At 39.3% G+C, this 17,479-nt stretch overlaps 1 protein-coding gene across 2 annotated transcripts in view; it reads left to right on the forward strand.

Annotated features, from left to right (window-relative positions):
* The window catches only part of Cpb2 (carboxypeptidase B2), a 65,719-nt gene that overhangs the window by 34,111 nt on the left and 14,129 nt on the right, over positions 1-17,479 (forward strand). Inside the window, exons 5-8 of one of the 2 annotated variants that reach the window (XM_010637033.3) lie at positions 2,946-3,047; positions 5,600-5,704; positions 11,832-11,942; positions 12,688-12,781. In XM_010637033.3, the coding sequence (XP_010635335.1) occupies positions 2,946-3,047; positions 5,600-5,704; positions 11,832-11,942; positions 12,688-12,781 (412 nt within the window). The remainder of the gene's footprint in view (positions 1-2,945; positions 3,048-5,599; positions 5,705-11,831; positions 11,943-12,687; positions 12,782-17,479) is intronic. The other variant, XM_010637034.3, reaches the window with a different exon arrangement.

Raw genomic sequence — 17,479 nt, forward strand, 5'->3', positions numbered from 1 at the left:
AAAAAAAAAAAAAAAAAAATTCCAAACTGGAATTGTAAGCATCATTGGAACTGATAAATAAGTAGTCTTTCCATAAAGCTGTCTTCCTACAGCACAGCCTCCCCTGTTGGAGAAAATACACTGTGAATATGTTCAACTCACTGCCCACAGGTTGAACACACCTGGCTTGCCTGGGCCGAATTCAGTAAAGAGGATTTCTCTGAGCCACATATAAAATATACAATATAAGTAATGTATATGAGTAGCAAAACTTTCTTCTTAAATGATTATTTGGGGTGTGTGTGTGTGTGTGTGTGTGTCTGTGTTTTGTGGTAGTAGGGACTGAATTCAGGGTCTTCACCTGGAGCTACATCCCCATCCCTTTTGAAGTTTTTTTATTTTGAGGCAGGTTTTTGCTAAGTCGCTTAGTTGCCCAAGTTGAACTCGAACATGGTCGGGAGGGACTGCTTAAGCTGACGTTTAAGGATGTAGCGGTGGGGATTTCTAGGCACCTGTAGAATTTTTGTTTTGTTTTGTTTTGTTTTGTGTTGTTTTAGTTGTTTTTTTTTTTTGAGACGAAGTCTCAGCTGTATAGTCCAGGCTAGCCTTGAACTCACTGTGCAGTTCAGGCAATCCTCCCACCTCAGCCTCTGTAGTACTGGGATGACGGGTGAGCACCAGCATACTTGGCACATGTGCAGTTTTGATATGTCTATTTATTACTTTGGGTTAGGAGCCACTTAACCCTTTTCCAGTTCTTGTGTGTGAGGAAAAAAGAATTGATTGTAACAGCACAGAATGGCAAGGTAACAGCAGCAAAGTTTATTAAGGTGAAAGTATGCTTGGCATGAGGGATCTTGTGCCAGCAAAAGGAAAACAATGTGAATGTTTAAGGATTTAAATGTCCCACTAGCTTTAAGGCACTTACCAGGGGTCCTCCAGAGCATGATTGACAGGATACTGAGTCATGTCAGCTGCCTCTGTTGCACCAGTATTTTCCCATAATTCATCCCATTGTAATTCTATGTATGAGATGCAGTTCCTATGCATGAACCTTCAATGAGCTCCAGGTAAAGAAAGGTTGTTGCAGGTCATACCAGCACGTCTGGTACACATGTGCCCACGTTTGAAATTTTGGAATTTTCCAGGGCAGGCTTGGAGGTCTTTGCTTTTCTTATCTCTGTCTCCTTACAGTAAACCTTAGAACAAGGATTGGGGGGTTGGCCCTGAGGCATTGCTCAGGTTCAGGTGAGTGGAGGTGGTCCCTCAGCAAGCTCCCCTGGCTCCAGATGAACTATCCGTTTCACTCTGACAGACTGCCTTACAGCTGAGTTGACTCCAGTGGTTTACTGAGGATGTTTTATGGAATGCAGTTTTCCCTCCATAACGATTTCAGATGCATTGGTTCCAGCACTCTAAAAAAACCCTGGAGTAAATGGGGCTCAATTTCTCATCAGCTATGGTTGTTATTTGAAAACACCTCTAGAAAAGATCCCAGAGATAAGGTCAACAGTTGATCATTCCCACTTAAGAAGATGCAAGAACTTTTACTATGGCTCTTGGGAAGTTGTTCTATGTTAAAATAGGATCACATCCCATCCCAGAGATCCCGTACCAGATGAATTTAGTGCCTGCTTTGATGTAGATGCTACCTTAAAATCAGCCCTAGATTTTTTTTTTATTTCCTCTCACTGTCATCTTGAGAGAACCTCAAATAGTACTGAACTCTGACGAAGAAGAGACGTCCAAATCCAACTTCTCATGGTGACATTGTTTTTCTTTGTTTGTTTGTTTGTTTGTTTTCTTCTCCTCCCAGCTGTCCTCACCTTTGCCTCTTGTCATCCCACCACTCTCACTGTGCTGGCACAAGTGTCCAGTGGGAAACAATGACAGTGCTATTTGTTCTGGGTGAAGGCCATGCCCAGCCTCCCTCAGTCTTGACCAATTCTTTTATCTTTTCTGAAGTCTCATATAAACATGAGCTCTTCCCATCCGTTGGAAACTAGATAAAGAAGTTGTGGTTTTTCTATAAAATGGAATATTACTCAGACATAAAGAATGAGAAAATAGATTCATTCATAGGAAAATGGATACATATTGAAGATATACTCCTAAGTGAAATAAACAAGTCACACAGTGTAAATACCGAATAGTGTCCCTGGTGTGAATAATCTGCAACAATGCATAAGATTCTAATAAGATTACTGACATTTAGAAATGGGAAGAAAGGAGCTAAAAGTGTAGGGAAGGTGGGATGGGTAGGGGAAGAGTAAAAAGGGAAAAGAAAAAAATGTGAGAGAATGAAAAGATGAAAATAAAGTGTTTGTAGATGGGGAGGGGAGGAGGGGGTGAAGGGAGGGCAGAGGTAAGGGGAAAAAATGAGAATCAAGACTTGCCATGTAGAGATACATGATCCCAACAATGAATGTAACTGTACTGTATCCCTAAAATGTACCAATAAACTCAATTAAAGCTGAAAAAAAAATAAATAAACATGAGCTCTTAAACGAACAGGAAAAAGATCTCATGACAGAGGCAGGGACTCAAAGTGAAGAGCTTTTAAAAATAATTTTCAGGGGGCTGGGGATTTAGCTCAGAAGTTCGGTGGCCTGCCTTCTAAGCACAAGGACCCGAGTTCGATCCCCGATACCAAAAAATAAAAAAAATAAAAATAAAAATAATTTTCAGAAGCCATACTTTAAAGCTTCATTTTTTTGTACTTTGTTACATATTTCTTAGTACTTTTTAACTCTTTTTCTAAACTTTGACAGTTATCAAATTTTTAATTTCATTCATTTTCCTAAACAGCAACAGAAAAACCCTACCCTAATGTTTTAGTTCCTCATTTCCTCCATACACAAAGATTTTAAGTGAATTCCAGTTTTTTAAGAAATTGTCTGCTGCCTGAGGTCATGGAAATACTTTGAACTTCTCCCGTGACTGATGTCTGGTTTCTGTTTTCATAGATCTACTCTTGGATAGAAACAATAACTGAGAAGTATCCTGATATGCTTAGAAAAACCCAGATTGGATCATCTTATGAGAAGCATCCACTTTATGTTTTAAAGGTATGCTGTGAGAAGGGTCTTTGCTGTTTCAGCTTAAGGGAAGGGATTAATTCTCCACTGCTGTTTGTTATAACCAGGATCTTTTTTTTTTTAGTTGTTTTTTCGAATTCTGGAAATATTTGTATTCCAAGTGTTCCTCAACTTTAATATCCAGCTATGTAGAGGCCAGATATTACCTTTAAAGGTTCCTTTAATAATGAAGTGATGATCTAAGAGTGAAGCCCCAGTTCTAGATTTGACTCTGCCTGTGTTTATGCAACAGTACATGAGCCTTTGAATTTTCAGGGGCTGCAGCGCTCACATACATACATAAAATGATCTAGATTATTGTTAACTATGTTTTATTTGCATCATTACCACCTTAGACAGACTGGCTTCATGTTAGTCAGGGTGGGGGGTCTTATAAACCAAAGCAAAAGCTGAACAATCAAACCTAGGGAAGCATAAAAAGCAGAACAATGCTGGGGTTCTTTGCAGTAGATCTCATACGATGTCTTCTGCTCCAATCACTGTTTGGTTATTATTTTTCGTTGAAATATCTACGGGAAAGAATCTGATCAACTTTCAGTAATTTGGATAGCATGTCTTTTCTCAAATAAATTTGCCTTAGTAAAAGCTAATGAGTATGAAATTTTAAGAGCAAAGGCCATAACAATTCTTACTTGTTAATTTTTAATTCTGTGGTTTTAGTTTTTTTTTTTTAATCACTCTGTCCCTTAAAGAATTAAATCTCTGAAAAAATGTGATTGCTGAAAAACACATTAGATTTCTTGACACAGAAATTATACACATTATGAGAGGCGAGTCTCTTCAGCCATCCAAAGATAAAATTTTGAGCCAGGATTTTTCAATTTTAATCAGTCCCTGCAAGAACTTACAGCACTCATTCAAGGCAGACATGTGAAATGTCAGGTCCTATGAATGGTTGAGTTGAATAATTGGATTTGGTCCACGCAAAGGTGGTATATCCACCCATAACATTTATGCCACTCATGTCATGCGTAATTTGAACTTGTGTGTCTGGAATCTGAATATATGCCTTGGAAAAGCATGCACCCTGGGTACTTTTGTCCTACTGTCACTCAACATAATGTGAATCTCTGGGGCCCCTCCATGTTGCCAACACTGGAAAGAGGAGGGCCAAGAGTTTGCTCTGCAGTTAGAACTGTCAAGTGGGCCAACTGGACAACTGGACAACTTGGAATTTTCCTGAACTTGAGTAGATTAAATCAGTCAAATAGTTCTCTTCACCTGTACAATGTGGCCATTGGTGGCCATTTGGCTTTCTTTTTGAGACAGGGTCTCACTGTGTAGTTGAAACTGACCTGGAACTCACCATGTAGCCCAGGCTGGTCTCGAACTCACAGCGATCCTCCTGCCTCAGCCTTCCAAGTGCTGGGATTACAGGCGTGCACCACCACACCCGGCATTTGGCTTTCTTCTTTGCTTTGCTGCTGGATATTAGAGTGGTGTGGATAGCAATGTTTAAATCTCTTTTTCTTATTTTAGAATTACCAAGGTACATATATGTTAAATTCTACAACATGGTCTCGAACACAGCGATCCTCCTGCCTCAGCCTTCCAAGTGCTGGGATTACAGGCGTGCACCACCACACCCGGCATTTGGCTTTCTTCTTTGCTTTGCTGCTGGATATTAGAGTGGTGTGGATAGCAATGTTTAAATCTCTTTTTCTTATTTTAGAATTACCAAGGTACATATATGTTAAATTCTACAACAAACTTTTCCCTTCCTTCTATACTCTAAATTGTGTTGTAACTAATTTTTTAAATCACATAAATTATGACTAATTGTGGAAGTATTTTTGAGAATTCTTCTACAGTATTTTTTCCCAGTACTGGGGTTGGAATTCAGCACCTTGCAGTTGGCAAGCAAGCTTGGTGCCACTGAGCTAAATCCCAGTCCCTTGAGAACTCTTCTAAAGACTTCAAAGGCTATTGTTGAGAAAGGGGTGGGAATCGTTCTACAGATTTAGAACCCTGCAGTAACCACCATGCTATGAAAGGTAAAATGGTCTCTGACCCCTTGGATCTGTTGGTATCAGTTTGTGTGAAGCAATATGTGTGGTATTTTTTGTGTGAGGTGGAGAAATAGTCTATGTATAAAAAGTGCGCACTCAAGGGAAGATGATGGGGGTAATTTCCATTCCTGCTGTGTATCCACACCTCCCAGGGAAGGCTACTTGACCGATACACACTTGTCTACCTCTCACTTAGGTGTAACGATATGGCCCCAAACCCTGGCTCTCTAGTCTCTGCTTCCATCCTTCCAAATGCAGTGCTCAGTGACCAGTTAACTGTGGAAAATGAAGAGTGCTTTCAGCCAAGATTCTGGGCTGCACACGAGTAGTGAAACTTTATCTATATCACTGTTCTCACCAGATTTTAATTTTCATGAGAATTCTCAAAGGAATACAGAAAGCAATGTGTTTAAATTCTGTAGATATGCTGAAAGGATTAAATGTAAGTGCCGTGTAAGTAAAGGTTATTTTACTGCGACTTACTGCTTACTACTTTGGGGGGTTTTTGAGCAGGTTTCTGGCAAAGAACAAACAGCCAGGAATGCCATATGGATTGACTGTGGAATTCATGCCAGAGAGTGGATCTCTCCAGCTTTCTGCTTGTGGTTCATAGGCTATGTAAGTATTCACATTAGGTCAGTGTTTCTCAGTGTGGGGTCCAAGATCACCTGGGTTAGAATCTACTGGACTGTAACTGAAATGCATTTTCCTACTTCAAATCTTGGCACATGACTCAAAAATCTGGAAATGAGACTTGAGAAGCCACAATATTCACAACCTTTCTGAGTGACTTTTATGTACATAAAGTTCGAAAAATATTTCAGTATTTTAATTGCCCTTAAGATAATTGATCTTTTCCTTCCTGCATTTCTATCTGGTGTAAACCCTAGAAATAATTAAGAAATAGTACACTGATTATAATATTTTTACTACATAAAAGAAATTTCTGAAGCAATTATCTAAGTTGGGTCCTTATTTTTATTTTTATTTTTTATTTTTGAGACAGGGTCTCACTATGTAGTTGAGACTGACGTGGAACTCATTATGTAGCCCAGGCTGGTTTTGAACTCACAGCAATCCTCCTGCCTCAGCCTCCCAAGTGCTGGGATTACAGACGTGAGCCACCACGCCCAGCCAGTTGGGTCCTTATTTATGTGTTTATTAATTTATTTGAATTGTCCAGGCAGCTTTTTGACACATCCAGCCTTTGGTAGCTAAATATAAAACATATCCTTACAGAAAAGATAATGGTTTTTCCTGTGTCATTATGGGGAATTTTGTCCCTGAAGAAGGGACTGTCATAAAAAAAAAAAGTGATATATAAGACTAGTAGCGTTCCATAAAAGTAAAAAATAAAATAGTTATAATCCTCCTTAACAGATAATAGCAGTTGAAATTATACTTCAAATCTTATAAAATAGATATATGCTTCCTCTACTCTGATGTCCTAGTCACTTGCTCATCACCGAAGAAGTTTCTCTACACCCACAACCTAAAGAAGGAGAGGTTGATTTTGGCCCATGTTTCTGTCCATAGTCTGCTGGCTCCAAGGCCCAGGAAAGCATGGCAGGGGTGCATAACAAAGTAGAGCAGCTGATGGCATGGCAAGCAGAGATATTTCAAGGGACCAGCCAGGAAAGGAGATAAACCCTTCGAGGCCAGGCGCCCGAACACCTGCCTCCTCCCACCAGACTCCCCCTCCAGATAGCAAGTCAGCCATCAGCCTCCACAACCCAGTACCTTCCAAAAGCCTCACCTGTCAGGACGTGAGACTCTAGGGGGACATCTAGATATAAAACCATAACAACTGACTTATACAGAGCCACACCACTGGAAAAATAACTCAAAACTTGTATATTTCTGATAATAGTGATTATAATCTTTGTATTCATGAATACACATAACATAAAATAGATGAGTTAGGAAATTGAAAAGTTGTCATTTAGACCTGTCTTCACAAATGTGGTATCCACTTTCACTTGGCTAACCATCTTATTTTCCTGACTGCAGCATCTCTGAAAGTACTGCAAAGTTTCCAGCCGCCACTGATACTATCTGGACCAAATGAGACTGGTTCCAATTTACGGATCTCTTAACAGAGCTCATTTTCTAATCGTGAACCTTCTACTCAAATTGGTTTGTTTTCATAAAGGGAGCAGTAGTTAAGGGAGAGAGAAAGGTGCAAGCAAGAGAGAGCATTGTTTTATCATCCTAATGCTGAGTCTGAGGAGGGCTGGAAAGAAACTCCAAACCATATTGACTCGACTTCATATTGTGAAAGTTGTTCCTAATCAGTGTCCCTCTTAGCATGACATTTTCCCTTCTGTTATACATCCTACCGTTTACCTACTTGCTGAATCTTTGTAATAAATATTAAATTTTTTAATTTTACAAATATTTACAAAATTTGAGGAGATTCCAACCTCTAGAGATTCAACAGAGAACAAGATATAGCTTGAGAATTGTATAGTCATGTATTTTGTCCCGACAATGTAACCCAGATTTTTGTGGCCTGTTAACATGATCTGTATGTTCTACTGAATGGACACAGAAGATGTTCCATCTCAGCCTGACTAAAATTAAACCAGATCATCTGACTCTCATAATGGTTTAAACCACCGAGGGAAAAAAATATTTAACTTTTAAAACTTTCTGAATGGGTAAATTTTATGCTAATAAGTCAGTATGCTCAAATGTGAAGGGAAACTTTAACTTTTATGTTTCTCTCCCTTCTGCAACTCAGTGAGATTGCAGAAATCATATAGTCCAATCTCAGAGAAGATAGCAGTCCACTTTGGGAAGCCGGCAGCCAATCATTTCTCTCTGCACTTTGCCTTTGTTCTCAGGAGGCCAAAATTGGATGCCTTGTATTTCTGCAGAGTCGGGAGCTGAGGCCCATTTGGGCAGTCAGCATTGCCACAACCAAAACCAAGCTCAGGGCTAAGTGCATTGGAGGAGCCTAGTGAATGTGTGCCCGTCAGCACACCTTGCTTGGTGCTTCCTCTCCAAACTGACTTTTCTCGTTGCTCACTCTGAAAGTCTGCCCTGGAGAGATTTCACAGAACTACACACTCAGTCAGCTCTCTCCAAGCTCGGGGCCTTTGCGGAATTCTCTGCTCTCCTCACCTTGGCTGCTGTGTGACTTGTTAAGGATGCTGCTTCATACTGGCTCCATCAGGTCAGAGGCCGCTCTTTCCTTCAACACCGTGTGCCAAGGGGACAGAAGGAGCGATCAGTACTCCCCATCTTAATTTTGCCAGTGCTCTTTCTCTTCATTAAATTTCATAATCAGGTTGCATCATCCTTACTTTTTCTTATCATGGCCATTTACTGACCTCCAGATAATTCCCTGGAACCCATGCATCATTTTTTTTATTTCCTCTAGCCCTTGAAATCTTTTCGAGTAAACTCAAAGAGTTTGTGTACCAGATCTACCTACTAACCCAACTTCTCACTTCCTTGAACTCTCCATTACTAAACCTCATTTCGAATCTGCTTTATGAATTTCTCCCATGGTCATTCGCTGAGAGTCAGAAGTAATGCTCTTCCCTATCCTTAGATTCCAAATATGGCCTTGGAGAGCCACAAGAAAAGTTAGAAAAAGACAATCTGACTTCTCGATTTCCTTTCCTACTGTTTCTTTCATTCCTTGTACCTACTACAAATGCTTTTTTAAAACTTTGGTAGATTTCTAGCCCCTGACTGTCTCTGTTGCTTTATGATTTATCAGCTCCTTTCCAGAACTTTTTGTTTTGTTTTGTTTTGTTTGTTTGTTTTGAGACAGGGTCTAACTGTGTAGTTGAGACTGCCCTGGAACTCACTATGTAGCCCAGGCTGGTCTCAAACTCACAGCGATCCTCCTGCCTCAGCCTCCTGTGTGCTGGGATTACAGGCATGTGCCACCAACTGTTTTGGGCTGAATTGCATCCTCTCATCTACCTGAGCCCTCAACTTCTTGCCCCCTGACTGGACCTTCAGAAGCTTCAACCCCAAACACCCCTAGAATTAACTGTTCTTCTGAGCCATCTTGCATGCTCTGTTATTATTATTATTATAGTACTTATAGCATTGAATTACTACTCTTTATTTTATTTTTTGAAGAGAAAACTGCTGCTAAAATCATTTTCCATAACTCGGCATATTGTTTTATGCACATAATTAGTGCTCCACATTCCTTGTGAAATTTTAATTACTGTTTCAAGTTTTCTCTGAAATACAAAGCTGAGATCCAGAGGGTACCTAAATATTACCTGCTACTGGGCTCAATACTATATTGTCATTGGGAAATGTCTGAATTATGCATGTGAAATAGAGATCAGTAAGGACTGAACCGGCTCTTTATTTCTAATGGTAATGAGCATAATAGTTTATTTTGAAACCTTCCATGCCATTTTGTATGCCTTTATGTACTGATTTACTCTCTGCTATATAGTTATGGCTAATGTGTTGGTAAGCACTGCTCTCAGGACTGTATTAAAGGTAAAGCTTTAGCACACTCCAGGCAGGGTGAGGCGAAGACCTGAGTGATCGTGTGCAGCAGGAATCACTCCACCCTTTATCTCCCTCCTTTAGTCACTTACTCACTTCTGTGATCTTCTCCCAAACTCTGTCATCTTCTTTCTTCCTCTTTTTCTTAATAGTAGAACCATGATTTCACTTAGACTGCTTGCCTTGTTGATAAATCGTACCTTCGATAAATATTTATGTATTGTCTTTTGTGTCTCAAGCATAATTCCACAATTCCTTTAGCCACCCACCTCGTGAAGAGTGATTCATTCACTAGAGAGACGTAAAACAGTAAGTGTAAATACACTTACATAGTACAATGAGAAGGCACTGAATAGCACCTTTGGACAAGTCCGTGATACACATCAGATCAACAGTAAAGAATATTGCAAGATGTACAGACAAGTTCAAGTTAGTTGAAATGGTATTTTAAAAAATGTCTTTAATCATAGTTGAGAGTTTTAATCTGGAATTACACAGTTTGTAGTACTTTACAGGTTACATTACTTTAGTGGCATGATTAGGTATCTACATTGTGTGTTATTGAGGCACAAATAACTGGGAAAATTTAAATCTGGGAATACTTTACACTATTCACAATTAATGAAGAATATCTCTTGGACTGCCCTGCATCTGTGTAACCGTGCCCTTAATCTCTACAATGATGAGAAAGGAACACAGGCTTGGATATCACTATTAGACTCTGATTTTATACACTGTAGCTTAGGAAAATATCCAATTCAGACCAGCCTCTGTCAGGGCCCTCTTCTTCTAAAGGCATGAAAGTCTTTTTGGCACCCAGCTTCCCTCTATCTTTTCTTTAAAACTATAGCACTCCCCTTAGAATCTGGTTTTATTTTGTTGTTTCCCTTTAGATCATCACCAAATCCCAATTGCTTTGGACCATCATCTCTGAATGTACACCTAGACAGGCTTACCACTAGACTCAGCAATGCCTTTATGCCAGCTCCAAAATAGCTACCATTTCTTGGGACAACTAGATATCTGCATGCCGACTAGATATCCACAGGGAGGAAGAGGGGGGACGCTCCTAATGGACCTGGGGTTTTGGCAGTGGTGGTGTTGATGAAAATGTTCTGAAATCAGGTAACAAGTGATAGCTGTACAACTCTGTGAATATACTAAAAAATCTCTTAATTTTACATCTTAAAACTGAATTTCCTGGCATATTAATTATAATCTTAATTAACCTGTTAAAGAAAAATAGCTAGTCATTGCCCTGGGATTGCAGCTACAGCCACACTTAAAGGTGGAACTTGGCACACAGAATATGGACTCTATCTCAGCCCTCACTCAGTCCCTTCCAGCTGGAGTCCTGATAGGGGAAAAGGAGATTCCAGGGGTCAACAGTCATCTCTCTTATCTAACATTTTCTGAAAGACTCTTAGCCAAAGAAAGGGAAGCAGATGAACAAATCTACCATGCCCCATCTATTAAAAGTTGAGCAAACATAAACATTAAAATGACAAATGTTTTATTTTTGAAAGTAACTGCTCTCCTATGTTATTCTAAGGATGAATACTGTATTCTTATTGAAAAATGACATCAATATACATTTGCAAGTTTGTAGCATTAAAACATATTTAACTGGTTGCTCAACTATTTAAAATATGGTTTTCCTCTGTCTATAAAATTATCTTTCTTTCATTAAGCTTTTCTCACCTTTAGTAGATTTTTAAAAAATTGAACAAAAAATCTGGTATTTTTTTCTTTCTTTTTTCTCTCATGTTTTATAAGTGATTATTTATGATAAAGAATTTTAATCTGACTCTCACTAATATTTTTTAGATAGGTCTTGCTGTACAGTTCAGGGTGGCCTTGAACTCACTACATAGCCCAGACTGGCCTTGAACTCATGGCAATCCTCTTGCCTCACTCTCTTGAGTGCCAGGATTACAGGTGTGCAGCACCACGCCCAGCAAAGCTTTATGGCTTTAATAAAGAAATATTTCTGTTTTTTGATGGAACATTAAGAAATGTGTCGTTCTATTTCCTGTCTTCATTATATAAAAAGACTATTTGAACCACATACAACGCATTTAGCACCACTTGGTAACAGGTTGTATCCTAATTTCGGTCATTTTAAGGAATTAATACTCTTTCTGAAAAATGAAGCATCTCAAGTACCCTTTTAAAAAGAAAAACACACAAAAACCCAGATGAAGCTTTAATGGACTTCAAATTAGATACTCTTAAACATATTTGGTTTAATTTGTAGGTAACTCAGTTCTATGGGAAAGAGAAGCTGTATACCAATCTTCTAAAACACACAAATTTCTATATTATGCCATTGGTTAATGTGGATGGTTATGACTACACATGGAAAAAGGTAAGCGAAGGCAAAGGAAGGAGTGCCTCCTCTTGGAATAAAGGACACATCAGCTGAATTATACACAGAATCCTGAATCGTGGTACAGAAGTGTACGAAAAGGTTTTAATTTCTATTATGGAAAATTTCACACATACATAAAAGTAGACAAAATCGTACAGGAACATCCTACATAACCACCATATACTCAGTGATAATCATCCTATGGCTAATCTTGTTTCATCCATATCCTGCACTCACTTCTACAGTACCCATATTATTTTGGAGCAAATCCCAGACACTTTACTAATAAGTATTTGATCACTCATCTCAAAAAGAAAATTCTTTAAAAGATAATCACAGCACAAAAAAGACAGCATGGAAGGTCAAGATGCCAAGTTATTTTGCTTTTTTTTTTAAAGGAGCTCAAAATGAGCCTGTGCATAATATTAATTTAAAGGAAACATGAAGCTTAATAAGGAGTCTAGTGGGACCAAATAAAAGTTTTTATTTGCATGGGTAACAATTCATCAAATAGTACCATTTTGTTTGGCTCAAACAAAAATAACTTGAGTTCATGTGATTGGGATGTGGACAGAAATGGGGACTGTGTGAAAGGGATGCCACAAAGACAGCAAGAGGATGAGGTCATGGAAGTTATAGGGCTGAAGGAGAGAACCCCAAAGCCCCAACCCTTGGACTTGTGCCTTTCCTTTTGTTGCAAACTTGGCTGCCATGGTTATCATTTCTTGTTTTACTTATTTAGAATCGAATGTGGAGAAAGAACCGCTCTATCCATGGGAGAAATGGTTGCATTGGGACAGACCTGAACAGAAACTTTGATTCCAAGCACTGGTGTGGTAGGTAGCACTGTCTTTTCAATGGAGGGTGAGAAGGCAAGTGCGATGCTATGAATGTTGACTACAGTCAGTCATTTAATGTCTTCTACTTGCTCTTTGTTTCCTCAATGTTAAGATAAGGAGGAGGTACTAGTTCTCTAATATCCCTCCTAACTTCATTTTTTAAAGTTCTTTATAGAGTCTAGATTTTAGTCTTCTGTCCAAGGACTCAAAAAATTAGACCCCTCAAAATAAAATACCCAATCAAAAAATGGGCAACTGAAATGAATATACTTCTCATACGAAGAGGTACAAATGGCCAATAAATACATGAGAAAATGTTCATCACCTCTGGCCATTAAAGAAATGCAAATTAAAACAACACTGAGATTCCATCTTACTCCAGAAAGAATGGTGAAGTTACCATCAAGAAATCAAATAATAACAAATGCTGGTGAAGTTTGTGGGGCTGGAGGGGAGGGTGTTCTATATTGCTGGTAGAAATGTAACTAGTACAACCATTATGGAAATCAGTATGGAGATTCTTCAAAACACTAAAATTAGAAATTCCATTTGACCCAGCTATTTCCCTTTTTAGTATCTTCCCAAAAGATTTTAAAACATCATATACAATGAAGTATGCATAGCCATGTTTATAGCAGCACAATTCATAATAGCTAAACCTTAGAAGAAGCCCATATGTCCATCAGTAGATAAATGGATAAAGAAAATATGGTGGTTTCTATACACAGTTGGAGTACTACTCTGCCAAAAAGGATAAACTTGAATCATTTGTTGGAAAATGGATGCACTTTGAGACCATAACATTAAATGAAATAAATTGGTCACACAAGTTTAAATATCAAATAGTTTCTCTTATATGAGAAACTCAAAATGCAAATCAAGAACATAATAAAAGATAGGTAACAGAAAATAGGGAGATAGATCTTTTGCCAAAAGGGAGGGGACCAAGAAAGGGAGAGAAGGTGAGGAAAGGAGAGGAAAAAAAGGGATTAAAAAATGAATTAAGATGTGTTATGTATATGTACGAACTCCCCACAAGGAATATAATCATTATTGACTGCAAACATGTACTAATAAAAAAAACTGAAAAAAATTAAATGAAAATCCCATCTGGCTTCAAAACTCATCTAGGAGAGGTGCCACATACCTGTAATCCTAACATTCAGAAGGCTGAGGCAGAAGGATCACCTTGATTTCGAGGACAGCCTGAGGTACATAGTCAATTCAAGACCAGACTGTGAGATCCTGTCTCAGGAAAAATAAACAAACAAACAAAACCCCCAAAATTCTATTAACATAGAATTACTATAAAGAAATGTCTGTTAAAGATCTTACTTTAGTAGATAAATCATATTTATCATTAGTATATCCAAGAGTCTGGGGCAGAGGGAGGCTCATTTTCAATTGTGTGGGCAAATGTTTACTGCTGTGGTGCTGGAAAACATTTCTCTTTTGTTTTTACTGTTCACTTTATCAAGTTGCTTTACTAAAGGAAATATAAAAAGTAATATAAAGCACAGCAGGAATTTATCATTTTTTTTCTTCTTGAGACAGTGTCTCACTATGTAGTTGAGACTGACCTGGAACTCACTATGTAGCCAAGGCTGGTCTCGAACTCACAGAGATCCTCCTGTCTCAGCCTCCCGAGTGCTGGGATTATAGGTGTGCACCGCCTTGCCTGGCTTGGAATTTATCATTCTTTGATTGAATGAGCTAAGATACTCAGTGAATGTTGATTTGGACATTCTAGAATAGATTACTCTCATATGTGTTGGTTCATCCTTTCTTCCTGCCCCAACTCAACATTATAATGGAGAGTTATTCAATATAGCTCACTACATTTAAAACACAGCTACAAACCAGGCATGGTGGCATACACCTATAATCCCAGCTGTCTGTGAGGTTGAGGCAGGAGGATTGCAAGTTCAAGCCCATCCTGAATAATTTAGTGAGACTGCATCTCAAAATAAAAAGCGGACCTGGGTATGGATGTTGTTTAGTCCAGAGACCTTCAGTTCAATTCCCAGTACCACAGAAATAAAATGAAACTAAACTAAATCAAGCAATGAGCTTAATCCATCTCTATTTTCGAAAATGGCCAGCTGTAGCTCTGTGGGAACAAGGGTGAGAAGATACTGTACCCCCAGAAACATCCTGTTCTTTGCACACCTTTAACCTATACAGTCCTACATAAGTGACCTTACCTATGTCCTTTGAAAGAAGTAAAATTTGTAATTTTGAATATTTCATCATTACTCTAACATACAGGTGAAAGCCTCAAAACAAAATTACTTTCTGGGTCTTTATTTCTTTTCCACTTCCAATTAGAACTCCATGAAGGCAGGGGCCACTACGCATTCCCTCAACTGCCTGAAGAGATCTCAAAAAGCCTTGGTGAAATGAACCTGTGAATGAGTTTCATTGCTCTGGGATGACACAGTCAGAACCCGGAGGAAGGAGCAGTTAATCCTGGCTTAGATCTAAGCAGTGGTGGTGAACCCTTTACAGACTGAGGGCCCAAACTGCAACCCCAAACCAACTCATGTATTGCAAAGTGCCAACTCTGCGATTAAACCTGAATATTCAGTGCTCAGTTGCTGGGGTGACTTGTCAACAGAGAAGTCTCCGTGTGCCCACTGCAGTGTGCATGCCATGGGTTCACCACTGCTGGTCCCCCTCAGAGCCATTCTGAAGAGTACTATACAGGTGCTCACAGAGGCTCCCAGGCTGCTGCAGCACTGACACCTTGACAGGGACTCAGAGAAGCTGCTGCTGTGGAGAAGGGGCCATATCAATAAATTTACAGTACTGTACCAGGATTTACTGCAAGCAGGGTAGTTTACACAATTCATCTCCAGTGTTACAGGCTGCTCAGGTCTGCAGGATCAAGTCCCTTTGCTCACTGCTCCCAAACAAACCACAGGAGGCATGGTGGAAAGCCCCCAGGAGCTGGAGGGGCCTTACATGGCCACAAATCACCATCTTACTTGGTCCAGGTGCGTGCCTCTCACAGTGAGGAAGAGAGGGGAGAGAGTATCATGAGACAAAAGACAACTCCAAGCTTGCTTTAGGCCTCCCAGCCATCCCCTGCTCCTCCCTTGCCTGTGGAAAGAAACTGGACCCTGGCCTCCTGGTGCCAGCATCTGCATATTTTTCCGTTCCTCTGGGCTGAGGAGAGGTGGGCACCGTTCCACCTCGGCCTGAGGAAATTTGGAGAAGCAGCTTGTCCCTAAAGGAAACAATTTTACCTTTTAAAGTTACGTTTTACCATGCCAGTTACATTACATTTTATTGTCTACATATTATAAACTTTAAAAAGTTAAGTTTTAACCTAGTCTTTTTTATGCTGCCAATAACACAATTCTACAGCCTGAGTAAGTTATGAAGAGGTTCATTTTGACTGTTCAGGTTGGAGGCCAAGGGGCCATAGCTGGTGACAGACCTCTTGCTGGCAGAGTCCAGGGGCAGGACAGGGCATCTCATGGCAAGAGACACCTAGCCAAGTTGGCTTTTATAGTATGGCCATCTCAAGATAACCCATTGACCCATTCCTCACATGAGTGGATTAACTCACTCCTGAGATCAGACCCCCAGTCATCCCTCACATGTCCCACCCTTAATGTCTCATAATGAGGATTAAATTTCAACATGTATTTCAGAGAAGACAACCCACATTCAAAGCACAGCAAGTCTCCTGCTCAGGGATACATAACTAAGAAGGGTCCCTGTTGGGATGTAAACTCAGGTTGAATCCAAATTTATTGAAACAAGTCTTCATTTTTTTCAGTACTGCACTTTTTGTCAGTACCCTATAAAATTACCTATTTCAAGCTTTTTGGTGTTCTACTTTTCATGTTGAAGTGAATATTCTGTAGCTGAATAACCACTTACTCAAAATATGTTGCTACTCTCAATGCTTATTTCTCATAACAAATATGATTATTTCTCATTAAGAAATATCTTACCTCTTGCTTAGGCATTGTGCTATATTATTACATCATAAAGAGTTAAAACAGAAACAGAAGCAGCAAGCACATATAGATAGGCAAGAGAGTCCCCAATAAAACAAAATGTAATTGTAAGGAACCCTTTAACCACGTGCCCAAACAGCTTTTCAGTACTATGTAAATAAAACAGAGAATAACACTTAAATCTTCTTTCTTTTCATTCTTTCCTTCTTTCTGCTACACTAAGGATTGAACTCAGTATCTTTCAATTACCTGCATTCCCCAGTCCTTTATTTTTTGAGAAAGGATCTTGCTGTGTTCCCCAGGCTGGGTTCCAATTTTGTGATCCTCCTGCCTCAGCCTCATAGAGTGCTGGAAATTATGGGCATGGGCCACCACATCTGGCTTATTTCTAAAACACTTTTATCATTCCACGTAGAAAATCTGTAATAAGCAGTATTTGCTCATTCCCAAGCTGATCACCAGCTTCTGGTAATTTTTCATCCACTTTTTGCCTCTTTCAATGAGCCTATCATAGTTATTTCATTGTGTTTCTGATTCAATGTCTATAAATCAAAAGATGCTTAAGCTTAAAGAGACCTGATAGTCCACATGGTTCATGGTACAGATGAGGCCCCAGGGGCTCAGAGAAATGTAGCAGTTTTTCCCAATTAACGTAGCTGCTTAATGACAATAGGAAGTCTTAAACTAAGTTTGCTGCCTCTTTAGGGTTCTTTCTGCTAAAATG

Source organism: Fukomys damarensis, unplaced genomic scaffold, assembly GCF_012274545.1.
Source record: "Fukomys damarensis isolate Sample0158 unplaced genomic scaffold, DMR_v1.0_HiC HiC_scaffold_38, whole genome shotgun sequence".
Lineage (NCBI taxonomy): Eukaryota > Metazoa > Chordata > Mammalia > Rodentia > Bathyergidae > Fukomys > Fukomys damarensis.